The following is a 13,513-nucleotide window of genomic DNA, read 5'->3' as shown; positions in this document are numbered from 1 at the left end:
GCAAAAAGGATTCCTCAGGCGAAGCTTCCATAAGGCAAAGGGTTCAACTCGCTCATGGTATCAATCTGAAACGAGGGTATCACGCATCCAGAATAAACTCGGCATTGACGTTGAAATGCATTTTAGACCCGCCATCAACACAAACGGCAAACCAATAGAGATGAGCACTATTGTATGACACAGAATAGGCATTGTAAGTTGAAGCAGCAGCTCCAAGACTTAAGATAATCCTTGATCCCGGTGAAGATTGCCATTGGATCAGAGTTGATCAGGTGGTTGGTGAGTACAAACAGAGACAGATTTCAAATGATTTAACTGTTTCTTACCCAAACTCATATATCATCATGGCATAGGGCAGGCCAAAAGAAAGCCTGTGCAAGCACCAATTCATCCTTCAAGCTCTTTGAAAAAAAGAACCTAAAAAGATGCCCGTTGCAAATAGACTGCCCACCTACTGAAAAAGTAACATGTAAAAGAGTGCAACGTGCACTGCTGAAACGGTTGCTGCCTAATGAAGGAGATTTGGAGAATGATCGCTCATGGAGGCATTTCATGTTGTACTTACATACTTTTACATATATCATTTGATGTACAATGTCAGGGATGATTGACTTACTTGTACAAGTTTGGAGAACTGCTGCGAATTGTATGCAGAAAACTTTATTCTTTTTTACCAAAGAATGAATGATAAATGCTATGTGACTGGTATAGATTTACAACAACAATAATAGAAATAAGAGTGGCCATTTCAGAAGTAGAGATAATTAGAGTCATTTGACTGCATCTGAGCATCCCTTGAAAGCATTGAGCGTGCTTCCATTATGGAACGGGGCGGCTCCAAATCTTTCTCTTGCAAAGCGTGTCCTTGCAACTTCTGCATTTGAGACGCAAACAAGTCGTCCAAAATCTGCACAATCAAACCAGATGAATTTTCAGAGATAAAGTTGATATTGAAATAAGTTGTCAACACTCACCTAGAACGTTCAAAAGATTCTGCTAGACTTTGAAAAGTTCAGAGACTGAGTGAGTGACTGGCTTACCGATAGAGCATAAAATGACCCTTTGTACCAGGATCTGTTCTCTTTCCTAGTTTCCAAAAAGTGCAGCACATCCTGGGTCACATCCAAAGTCACTTCAGACACAAATCCACTTAAGATGATGTTCAGGCTGCCTATGGAGACTGTAGAGACAGACACAGAGAGAGAGAGAGAGAGAGAGAGAGAGCAGTCTTTCATAAGGCCAGTATGATAGATAAACAAACCTGACCCATCCTATCCCAGTATCCTCGGCATACAGCCACGAACACTCGAGTAGAAAACACATCATGGAGGTGACCTATCGTGTCAATAAGTTGTGAGTTTAACAGCTGCATCCGATCACGTATTTCTGACTCCCCCCCTGCTTCCCTAGTATCTTGAAGTATCTTCTTGAGTTTTGTTGTTCGCTGCATAGAAGCCTGCCAATCAATATCTCAGGCAAGTCAGATTTGACCCCCGATCACTTGTGCAAATTCAGAAAAATCAAAATAAAATCATTTCATCAAATAGCCATAGAAAGAGCAAATTCAATCAAGAAATTGGACAGATAGATCCCACATTGTCTATTAACTTCTCCACAATGGCCTGCAAGAAGTTTTTGTATTTTGTTCTAAGAATCACTGCAACCTCATTGAGCCGCTCTCCGAACCTTTCATTTCCATCTGTAGGCAAGCATGCTACCCACGATTTCATCTGAATCTCAATTTTGGGCCGCAGTATGTCAAGGAGCCTCTTGATCGTGTTCAAGAATACTCCAAGCTGTCAATAGAAACCACATCAAAATCAGGATTCTTGCCATTCATAGTATCGTGCAACATTCAATTCTGAAAGCAAACCTGATTTGGTACACTGTACACAGCAACAGTGCGTCTCCTTGTCAACTTCTGCACATATTGAAAGCTGAACTTTTTAGGTACCATGACATCCTTCAGAGGGCTTAATACCTCAGCATACTGCTTCTCCAAGGCTGCTACTATTGCTGCTTCTACATCAGCAATGGCCTGCAGATAGTGTTAGAGCACCACTATTTACGATTCATTCGCCTTCCCAGTGTTTTGTTCCAACTAAAGACCACTAGAAAACTTACGTTCTCCAATGCAATTGTGTACTCTGGCCACCGACTAAGAAGAACATCATATTCGTTTAAAGTCTCCCTAATGCGCTCATACATTTCCTCAACAAAAGGAGACGTGCCATGTTGTGTGGTAACCCCTGTCCATCGCACCTGAACCATAAATATAGTGATGAGCCTTGTCTGAATGTGCCAGGCGATTCAGTGCGTTTGGACAAAATGTCATTTATGAGCTACATTCTAGACTATATTTCAACATTATGCAACACTCCTTTCAATGGAAATAATAGCATCCCTCAAACTGGTTATAATTGTTCCAGAAACTCATAGAACCAGAAACAGAACAACATGTTCAAACATCTCTAAACAGATCTCTTCAAATGAAAAGAGCAAAAGTTCTAGTTTTCCACAAGGGTCAGCTCACTTTGTCAAGCTTGCAGAAGTCCAGAAGATTGAGGCGCTTGTCCTGAATCCAAAGAACTATGTACAAGTGGAACAGATCTTTTGCATCCACTCCACCCTTCAAGGGCCTATTGTAAAACACCGATCAGAGTCTGTTAAGCATTGGGAAGTTCCATAACATAGTTCTGATAGAAACCAAAAGCTGTGTCAAGACAGAAGTCCAACCTGATGTTTAGAGAAACAAGATCTCTTTCAAAGTCCGCAGTGGCAAGCAAAAGATCTATAACTGGTTGAGAGGGACTGGAAGGAGGACAAGATACCAGAAATGCTCTCAGCCTATTGCAAAGCTCCACACTGTAGATTCCAGTTGCTATGTTGGGTAGATCGATTGAGCTGCCAAGAGAGCAGGATTTTTAGCAGAGCAACCAAAATCAAAGATGACTATGTTTTAGTAAGAAAACTAACCAAGGAGTAGCCTGTATTAAGTTCAAAAATTTACGGATTTTCAGACAAGTGACTAGTGCAACTTCAACTACAGAGACAATCTGATCATCACAATGGTATCCTGCAGACAACTCTTCTAATTTCTGTCTCAGTGCAGTCCCACGATCTCATCCAGGAGTGTCCCCTAGTTCAGGAAGCTTGATAGGGTTCAACCTTGTATAGTACTTCAAGACCAGATATTCCCAAACTAATGTTCATTTGTGGCACATGGTGCTTGAATAGAAAGATCAGGTAAATCCCAAAGGTATCAATGTGCAAAGAGTGCATGCTCATGCTAAGTGTATGAGCACACCTATCAGCATAGTCCTAAGATCTCATCCAAGAATGTGTCCCTCAAGTTCAGGAGACTCACTAGGGTGCACCCTTAAACAGGACTTCAACAAGGCCAGATATTCCCAAACTAAAGCATTCATTAGTGTTAACAGTGCTTGAATAGAAAGATCAGGCAAATTGAAAACTAGGAAGGTATGATTTTGCAAAGAGTACGTGCTCATGCGAAGTCTATGTGCTCATGCCTATCACTGTAGTCCTAAATATCCGGAGTGTCTGCTATCAACCTCAGGGAGCTCAGTAGGGTGCCTTAAATACTACTTCAAGTAGACCAGATACTCTCAAACTAAAAAGTTCAGTAGTCTTAAATGGTGCTTGAATATAAAGATTAGGGCAAACAGGAACTAGGAAGGTATCATTTTGCAAGAATATGTGCTCATGCTAAGTCTATGTGCAAACCAACACTGCACAAATACAGGGATGCTCAATTCACTACCATTGCCCAACCTTCTGAATATAATCTGCGTACCTAGGATGAAAATTCTGAATATAATCTGCATACCTTGGAAGAATATGTTGATTATGTATCTCGATGTCAGTCAGCACTTCCTTGCTCAAATTGATGCACAAAGACTTCATCTTAGAATAGGCACCTGAGGTTGTAAGTGGATCAATCAAAAAGCCTTCATTATTGCTAGATACAAACTCATCAGTCTCTGCCATATGTCTCCTACATCTTTTCATTGCAGCTGTCTGCACAAGAGAAGAACAAGGCATTCTTAGAAAACTACAGACTTGACAATCAATGATATCGAAGATAAAAAATATATAGCATATAGCATGAATCCCTGCTGACTTTAGAAATGGCAGTTAAAACAGGTCTGGTCTGCAAGAATTGCTGCAGCGAAACACCTTCTATAGCTGACAGGGATGCTTCAACTAAACAACACTTCATGACAAAAAATAGAAATGATTGGGAAGATATCACGACATAGATGCCAACAAGAGCTTCAAAGCCATGAAGCCAGAATTCCAAATAATGTGATTTTTATCATCTAAATTGAAGTCGTGTGAATGACCTCCTACAATGGAGCAGTCACATCACAGATAACCCCTGTTGATATCATAAGAGCCATAAGAGCTACCTCCCACAAGAATAAGCCTCTAATGCAACAAATATGGCCATGAGTTGGACTGAGTCAAAGATAAAGAGCATTTCTACTATGCAAGATAAACCAAAAGCCCATTCCAACACAAGAAATGAAGCAAAGGAGAATGTTGCAGCTTCAAACTGTCAATCTGTGTAATCTTCCCGCTTGATTAGTAGTTCTTCGCAATGTCATTGAAGTCCAGACCCTAGAAATGGAATCCCACATTTGACTTGCAACTAGGCATGAAACAAAAAGATGGAATGCACGTAGTAAAAAGACACAATGGCCAATACCATGGAGGCCTCCAATAAGAACTCTCCAATCAAAAACCTTTCCCTAATATAGGATCCTTTGTCTTTCAAAATGTAACAATGTATTACCCCATGTACAAATACAAAGAAAATCCCCAGAGGTAAAATACAAAGTACAAGGAACTCTGTAAAGAGTAGCTAAGTACATTACAAATACAATGATTGTGTAAAAAACCAATCAACTGGGCTAAAATGCCAGACCATCTGAGGGGCAGTATGGAAAAAGTGCCTGAGTAGTCCCAGCTCTGCAGGAAAACCTCTCTCCTCCTCATCCTCCAAAGCTACCATGCATCCTCTCCTATCTTCCGTGGAGAGAGTGGATAATCTCTGTCCAAATCCTAGAAAGTGTCTCCACTATGGAAACAGCTTGAATGTCTATAGCATGGCTACACCTGGCACTCCAAACGTACCAGGCTATATTACTGGCAATCAGCTCCCATTTGGGACAGTGCCGTTGGGTCCACTGCAGTGTGAGCAATCTGGAGTAGGAATCCAAACATACCAGGCTATATTACTGGCAATCAGCTCCCATTTGGAACAGTGTCCTTGGATCCACTGCAGTGTGAGTAATCTGGAGTGGGAATCCTGCTCAAATGTCATACAATGATGAGGACAAAAAGGCTCCCCAAACATCCTCATACCCACATGCTAGGCCTTTGTCTATGGCCCAAGCTACAAGCCCCCATGTTGCGACTATGGTCTCAGCTGTGCTGTGGAATATCATCATGAGGGCTCTTCTCTGTACGTGCCAATGGGTCCTTGTCGTACCAAGCCAGATGTCAACCACTAGGATCCTATAAGCAGAGGTGGCTACTGGATGTGCTCTCGTCATGCTCATCTAAATCCTTCTCCCCAAACTAATAGTGTGGCCAAAGAAGGCTATATCGCATGACCTATCAAGGAATGGATCTCTCCACACCCACTGTAATCTTTGAAGAGGCATCCTTTGAAAAGCCCAATATCTCCATCCATCTATCAGGTAGGTGGCTAGGTCTGGGTCAATGTGCCACTTCCTCCCATGTGTGCAACTACTCTAATCCTCTATTTAGAGCATCCACCAAACTCTGTCTAGTCTAAGTCCCCTAATCGGAGCCAACCATCCTCCATTCTGATACAATGACTTCATTTCTTCCTGCATAGCTTGCTCCCACTTTTTCTTTAACTCACATGACAATGCCTCTTTATATGTAAGAGGCTCACCCTCATTTGTGAGTAAAATGCAGTCCAAAGAGGGATCAAACCTCTGTATGGGTCTCCTGACACGTGTAGACCTTCTCACCCAATGATCTGTGTTATCAGGCAATGGATCTCTCCACACCCACTGTAATCTTTGAAGAGGCATCCTTTGAAAAGCCCAATATCTCCATCCATCTATCAGGTAGGTGGCTAGGTCTGGGTCAATGTGCCACTTCCTCCCATGTGTGCAACTACTCTAATCCTCTATTTAGAGCATCCACTAAACTCTGTCTAGTCTAAGTCCCCTAATCGGAGCCAACCATCCTCCATTCTGATACAATGACTTCATTTCTTCCTGCATAGCTTGCTCCCACTTTTTCTTTAACTCACATGACAATGCCTCTTTATATGTAAGAGGCTCACCCTCATTTGTGAGTAAAATGCAGTCCAAAGAGGGATCAAACCTCTGTATGGGTCTCCTGACACGTGTAGACCTTCTCACCCAATGATCTGTGTTATCAGGCAATGGATCTACATCCAAAGGAATGTCAATGACCTCATTATTTGGCTGCTGAACTGCATTTTCAGGTTGCTGTAATAAATTTTCAGGCTGCTGTAATTGATGTTCAGCATGCTGATTTTGTTGCCCAAACTGATTTTCAACATCCCTTTGCTGCCCATTTGCATCTGGCTCAATAATGACACACTGATTATCATAACCAACATCAAATGGAGCTGAATTTTCAGTGGCTGATGGCTGTTTAAGTGGCTGATCATGCTGAAATTTCACTTTCCTTTTGTCTACATCACTAGATGTGGCATTTTTCAGCAGCTTTGATTCATTAAATACCACATCTCGGCTGCATAGCACCTTTTTCATGCTTGGAACCCAAACTCTATAACCCATTTCACCATCATCTCCATAACCCATGAAAATACCTCTGAGGGATTTCATGTCAAGTTTGATTCTGCTATCAACAGGCATATGTACATAGCATTCGCAGCCAAAAATCCGTAAGTGGTCATATGAAGCAGGTTTGCCAGACCAAACCTCTTCAGGGATGCCACTATTAAGTGCACAATGTGGAGATCGGTTGCAAATATGCACCGCGGTTTTAAGTGCCTCTCCCCAAAACAATTGCGGAAGATTAGCTGTGGACAGCATGCACCGAATCTTCTCACATAAAGTGTGATTCATTCGCTCAACCACACCATTAGATGACGGATTATAAGGGGCTGTAAGGTCTCGTTTAATCCCATTTTCATCACAAAAACTATTAAATTGTTTAGATACGTACTCTCCCTCATTATCTGTTCTTATGCATTTCAATTTTAAGCCCTTTTGAGTACTAACAAATACACAAAACCTTTTAAAAGCATCCAATGTCTCACTTTTTTGCTTAAGCAAATAAACCCATAGCTTTCTAGAGTGGTCATCAATAAAAGACACAAAATAACGGAAACCACTATGAGTTTTTATTGGCATGGTACATACATCGGAATGGACTAAATCCAAGATACATGCCTTCCTAGAGGCTCCATGAGAGTATGAACTCTTTACATGTTTTCCAAAGACACAATCATCACAAAAGTCAAGCTTTGAGTTTTTCACATCAACTCTTCTAAGTGAAGAAAGTGCATCCAAACCCTTTTGGCTCATGTGTCCAAGATGCTTATGCCATAGCTCCATGTGTGACTGTACTTCTACAACTGCAACAAACTTTCCAGGAAGTGCCTTGCAATGAAGATAATACAAAGTTCCATTTTTACCACCTCTAGTGACCAACATAGATCCTTTCTGTATTTTCCACATTCCACCACCAAAGGTAGTATAGTAACCCCTGCTATCTAACTGCCCAACAGAAAGCAAGCTCTTCTTAATGCCAGGTACATACCTAACATCATGAAGAATCAATTCCTGGCCATTTTCAAGGGCCAGGTGTATGGTGCCCACTCCTTCAATATCACATGCATGATTATTACCTAGGTAAACTTTCCCAAGATTACCTGCTGCATAAGTAGAAAAACACTCCAGAGATGGAGTTACATGAAATGAGGCACCACTGTCAACAATCCACGATTGTGACAAACCATCATGAGCAAATAACAAGGCATCTATCACATCCCTTTTAGTGATATACATGTCTTCCACTGTCATAGCATGTGGATCTGAAGATGCAACCAGCAAATCAACATCTTTATCTTCTTCTATCTCCTCAATGACAACACTAGATACCATATTTGCCTTTTCTGTTTCTTTAGGGGTAGAGCTGCTATCCTTCTCATTCTTTTTGCCTTTTACATTAGCCTACTTCTTGCGTTCTTGCTCCTTCTTATAGTACCTACAATCGGGCTTTTTATGCCCTTTGCGTCCACACTGATAGCAAGTGACATCTTGCTGTTTTTCTTTGCTTTTGCTGCGATTTTTATGCTTATTTGCAGCATTTGACTTCTTTTCAGTCCGTCCTCTAACATTATAGACTGATCCACTGTTTTCCCCACTAGACTTGCGTCTAATCTCCTAATTGAGGATAGATCCACGTACACCATCAAATGTCAAGTTGGGGTTGTTGCTCAATGACACAACCAATGCTTCCCATGAATCTGGCAAAGTCATGAGCAAGAAGATGGCCTTTAGCTTAGGAGCAAAAGCCGGCAAGCCTACATCCTATAACTGACTCAAAATACCTGTAAATGCAACCAAATGCTCTGAGGCGGACTTAGACTCATCAAGCTTTAAGTTGACTAACTTTCGCATGAGATGGACCTGATTAACAGGAGTAGTATTCTCATACGTAGCCTTGAGTTTCTCCCAAACTGCATATGCACTGTTGAGTCCCTTGATATCAACCAAGATATCATCAATAACTGCCATTTTGATGTAAGTAATGGCCTTTTTATTCATTTTAGCCCAATCTTCATCTGACAAAGCAGCAAGTTTTTGTTCTGCCAAAGCATCTTCACAATCCTTCAAAAAAAGGATACCCTGCATACGATCTTTCCAAAGATCAAAGCCATTGCCATCAAATTTGCAAATCTCAAAAAGATTCTTTGTGTCAGCAGTGGATGCACTTCCAGCCATTTTTCAACAATAAATTTCTGCAATAGAATGCTGAATGCAATCAGCCAATAGCAAGGTTGCTGTATATAACAGCAAATACACAAACTTGCACTTCAAAGTGTGCCCAAGAAGCAGATATTTTGCTGTAATTTCAGTCCAAAGGGCTGATTACAGCATATACACAAAGCAAATCTGATACATATGCATACAAGACAGCTCCCACTTCAATAATACATCACCGTAATGCCCAAATGCAATAACCCGAGTGCTGTATGTGCCACTGTTTCACTGCACAATGAGCATTCAGCAATACATGTACCAAGAGAAGCTGCCTTTTCATAACATTTGATACATCCCAAGTCCAAATTTCTCCCACTTAGCAGTGAATTTGTTGTAATTCCACTATCAAAGCACAAATCGGCTCAAAATACATCACTAATGTGAAAACCCCAAATTTTCTGCAATAAATCTGCCCCAATTGCATTAATACATGTTCCCGAGAGCATAAAACGGGCAAATTCAGTAAAACTTCATAACATTTTGCAAAAGCCCCAAATTTTCCGGGTCCAAGTGTGCACGAATGTCAACCAATCTGACTTAGCTGAGCAAAATTTCACCAATACAGCAAAAGGCCCAAATTTTATGGGTCCAATGTTGAGAAATTTTACTCAAATGAGCAAAATTTCACCAAATTTGGCGAAATCCCCAATTTATACGCGCACAATGTCTGCAATTTTGACGCAGATGTCTATATTATGCATGAACAGCACTAAATCTGGAAAAGCCCCAAATTTTCTGGCTCAAATCTGCACAAATCTAAGAACTGTGCTTGCACGCGCGAACCGGGGCCTGTTTTAATGTGACAAGTCACAAAAAATTGCAAAAATGACTGTCATGACCTATCGACTGATCACGCTGATCAGAAACGAACTGCCGCATGTCCACGCTGACCACGTCAGCTATCGCCTGACTGTCGCTGAGCAGATTTGGCTGTCGCCTGTCCACGCTGACCTGTTTCTGACCTGGTGACTATTTGTCCAGATGTCGCCTGTGTAAAACGTGACCTGAACACTGTCGCCTGACTGTCCTGAACAGAAACGTGATCTAGAAAGATGACGACCTGACCTGTGCTGGCCTGGAATGGCTGCGCCTGACCTGTCTGGTTACAGACTGAGCAAAAACGAGCCTGCAGCACTGTCGCCTATTTCGCACATGCTCTCGCCTGACCAGCAGAGATGACGACTTGCTGATTTCTCACGAGAGAAGTGCTGGCGATGTCTCGCACAGGCTCCGGGAAGCGCGCACACCTTAGCCGAAGCTCTGATACCAGTTTGAAGGAATGCGAAAATGCCCAAGTGGTGTGCGCAGCGAGAATGGAGTGTGTTCAGCAGTAGAGAGTGCAGAGAGAGTAGAGACTTGAGTTGGGTGTGTACCAGTGTGGCACACACAAAGAATGAAAGAATGTATTTATGTTTTAGGCTACGGTACATTTACACCCACAAGAGTGCGGTCACATGTACAAGTAAAATATATACACGGGAAGTGTAGCAAAGGGCCTTTACACCCAATAGACCAAAACTATTGATTGCCTGGTTGGCCATTTGGGGAATAAATAACCAACATACCAACAACTGTGTCCACCACTTTCACAAGACCCTTATGGCTCTCTGCGAAACCACAATACTCCAATCAGCTACCAATTGGGTCCACTGCTCCCCAACACATATGCATGTATCTTTGTAACTCCCACCACTATTGACCAATAGATGTGGCTCTATCCTAGCATGGGTCCTATAGCAACGAGATATCCTCTCTGCCAAGAGGTCACGCTCTTGCAACATGAAAAAATTAACCAATCCTTCCATTAGTAATCTGTGTAAATCCTATCTCATGAAGTTCTGGCCCTACTAGAAATGTCGAGCTCCAAAGCCTCATACATTCCCTGAGAAGATCCTCATGGGGTGTGTCTAAGTCTCTCATAACAATGTGGTGCTATAGTCCACACATGCCTCTTCTACCTCCTATTATATGCTCTCTCTAGGCTCCTCTCTACACTGACTCTACTACAACATGTAACGAGGGGAAGTCCTCAATATATATATCTACGTCCTCCGTCTACTACATTCTCTCCTAAATCACCTCAACTTCCTCCACTTGTTGGGTGTTTAGGACTTGTGATGGGATTAGCTCTAGTTGCTCTATCTGCTGGCCACAAAATCCTAGAGAGTGACACGTCTGCGGCTTGTTGTATTTGCTAAGGGGTTGCAAGTGTCACTGCCTCTAAATCGCTAGGTTGCATCACTACAATCTAGGAGCAACTACTATCTAGGATTGTAAAATATTTGGCTCTTCAGTGACTAGGGGAGTGTTCTATGGAGGCCATAGGAGGCTAAGCTAGTATTGCACAAACTGCTTGTTTGAGGTCTCTAATCACTCTCCACTTGTCTTTGTAGCTCTGGGGCTCTCTACTCCTATCCATGCCCCTCGTTTATGTGCTCACGGGGGCACTATCATTGCCTCCTCCTTTATCTAGCACTACACCATCTGTTCCTCCCACTTGTCTTTGTGGCTCTAGGCCTCTCTACTCCTAACCCTATGCCTCAATTGCATGCTCACACCGGTATTGTCATTGTTCCCATGTGTAGCATTACACCATCTATGGCACTCTGTCTCACTCCTCCTTCAATACCTAGGTCTACCGCCTCCCTTATCCCTAAAAAAGCTTTGCTACTTTTGTATCTTGGGGCACTTCGCTACTAGATGTCTGATCATCCTACAACCAAAGCACTGACTTAGGAGTCCTGTATATGAAATTGACTGGGTGAGGAAACCTCCATGTACGAAGGGAATCTTAAATGTCCAAAGAAGTGTTTATAAGGACTCTAAGGGCACGATGACTCTTTGATATATGGATATCAATGTATGGATATCGGTGTGGACCCTTTGATAGTGCATTAACATAGGTCCTTTTCCTCTATATGACAAGGTATAAGGTGCTAACAATCTTAGATAGGTATGGCATGAAGTACTCATTAAGACCTAAATAGTGATGGCAGTGCCATCAAGTTACAAGTAGTGTCAACCTTCAATCCATTTGCGGAAACATGCCGTTGAGACCCTAACATCAAGTAAGCTAATGCCAAGCACCACCTTCATATACTCTCGTGAATTGAATTGAAGTCTGAAACATCTGTTTCCTAGAGATACAGCATACAACTACCCTACCTAGAATGTTGGTGGTGGAGTCCCAAGAGGGTCTATAGTGGCAAGCACCACCTTCATAAGCTCTCATGAATTGAATTGAAGTGTTAAACATCACTTTCTTAGAGATACAACTACCCTACCTAGAATGTTGGTGGAGTCCCTAGAGGGTCTATAGTGGCATCTCCATTCTCTATATGATTTTTGCACATAAAGGAGATTGACCATCAATCTTGGGAAAACCAATATCCTGATCTTTCACACATCAGCCCTAGTATAAAGAAGGTCTATCTTTGCTCTTGGAGCAGGATAAGTGAAGGTAGTAGATTATACCTCTATTTCGAGGTTACATTTACCACATCCGTTGGGAGATTCACCATGTCTTAAGTAGCCAAAGATTGGCTCACATGAGGATATGTAGCAATAGCCATGTTGGAGAGACGACGCCATGAAGTACACTTCCATGAGCCTCATACAGAAAAGTGGTAATTTGATACATTGGTTACACAAGCCACAATGTATAAAGCACTTATTCGGACCCCTAATTGGCTACATTTCTATGGACATAGATTCAGAGACCACAGATTTGCATACTCTTGTGGATGATCCGAAGCAAGCCATTAGTGTTATGGGAGCACTAGATTGTGTTCGAGAGACTAGACTACATGCAACATTTGTTACAAGATTTCAAATTACAAGATAATCCCACATAGGGGCATAAGGTACAATGATAACTTAACAAGACACAAAAAATTCCACAACCTGAGACCGTACTGTAGGTATAGACAATAGTACTCGATAGGATATGAAGGATCTCACAACTCGGGTCCGCACATATGGATACAAGATATCAGAATTACAAGATCTCCCTTGACAGGGATGAACAAAATACAAGATAGTACTAGACAAGATATTGAACTATGAGATTACAAGGTGACACGACAACAGGATGCATAATGGAAGACAAGATAAGACTAGATACTATGACTAGACAAGAACTAGAACTGGAACTCGAAGTTACTTGAAGGTCTTGACTCCTTGAGCTCCCAAGACTAGCATTGGTCAGAATAAGGAGCTCTATGGCGAGCCCTTCCTTTGATGATGGAGGGCAACTAACGATCTTCTAGAATGTTCTATGATGACATTAGCAATGATGCAAATAATGGCATGACATATCTTCTAGAAGTGTCTATGATGACATGGCAAAGGTGGATTTGCATGGTTGGCTCGAGGATGTCTTGTTAAGGGTGCGCTTGCATAGGCTATGGATTCACATGGCATGAGCAAGAATTGATTCATACACTTGATCATGGCATGTCCGCACATCA

At 41.9% G+C, this 13,513-nt stretch overlaps 1 protein-coding gene across 1 annotated transcript in view; it reads right to left on the bottom strand.

The window, feature by feature from the left end:
• Positions 1-239: 239 nt before the first annotated feature.
• Positions 240-13,513, bottom strand: part of LOC148027550 (uncharacterized) — a 45,433-nt gene continuing 32,159 nt past the window's right edge. Inside the window, exons 14-22 of the mRNA XM_087689281.1 lie at positions 3,848-4,038; positions 2,737-2,904; positions 2,534-2,639; positions 2,125-2,262; positions 1,874-2,038; positions 1,596-1,796; positions 1,262-1,456; positions 1,041-1,112; positions 240-907 (exon numbers count right to left, since the gene is read on the bottom strand). Of these exons, the coding sequence (XP_087545407.1) occupies positions 749-907; positions 1,041-1,112; positions 1,262-1,456; positions 1,596-1,796; positions 1,874-2,038; positions 2,125-2,262; positions 2,534-2,639; positions 2,737-2,904; positions 3,848-4,038 (1,395 nt within the window). The 3' untranslated portion in view covers positions 240-748. The remainder of the gene's footprint in view (positions 908-1,040; positions 1,113-1,261; positions 1,457-1,595; positions 1,797-1,873; positions 2,039-2,124; positions 2,263-2,533; positions 2,640-2,736; positions 2,905-3,847; positions 4,039-13,513) is intronic.

The sequence above is a fragment of the Lygodium microphyllum genome, chromosome 12, assembly GCF_053477565.2.
Source record: "Lygodium microphyllum isolate KBCC chromosome 12, Lygodium_microphyllum_v1.1.10, whole genome shotgun sequence".
Taxonomy (NCBI): domain Eukaryota; kingdom Viridiplantae; phylum Streptophyta; class Polypodiopsida; order Schizaeales; family Lygodiaceae; genus Lygodium; species Lygodium microphyllum.
This window is presented reverse-complemented; position numbering and strand designations above follow the sequence as displayed.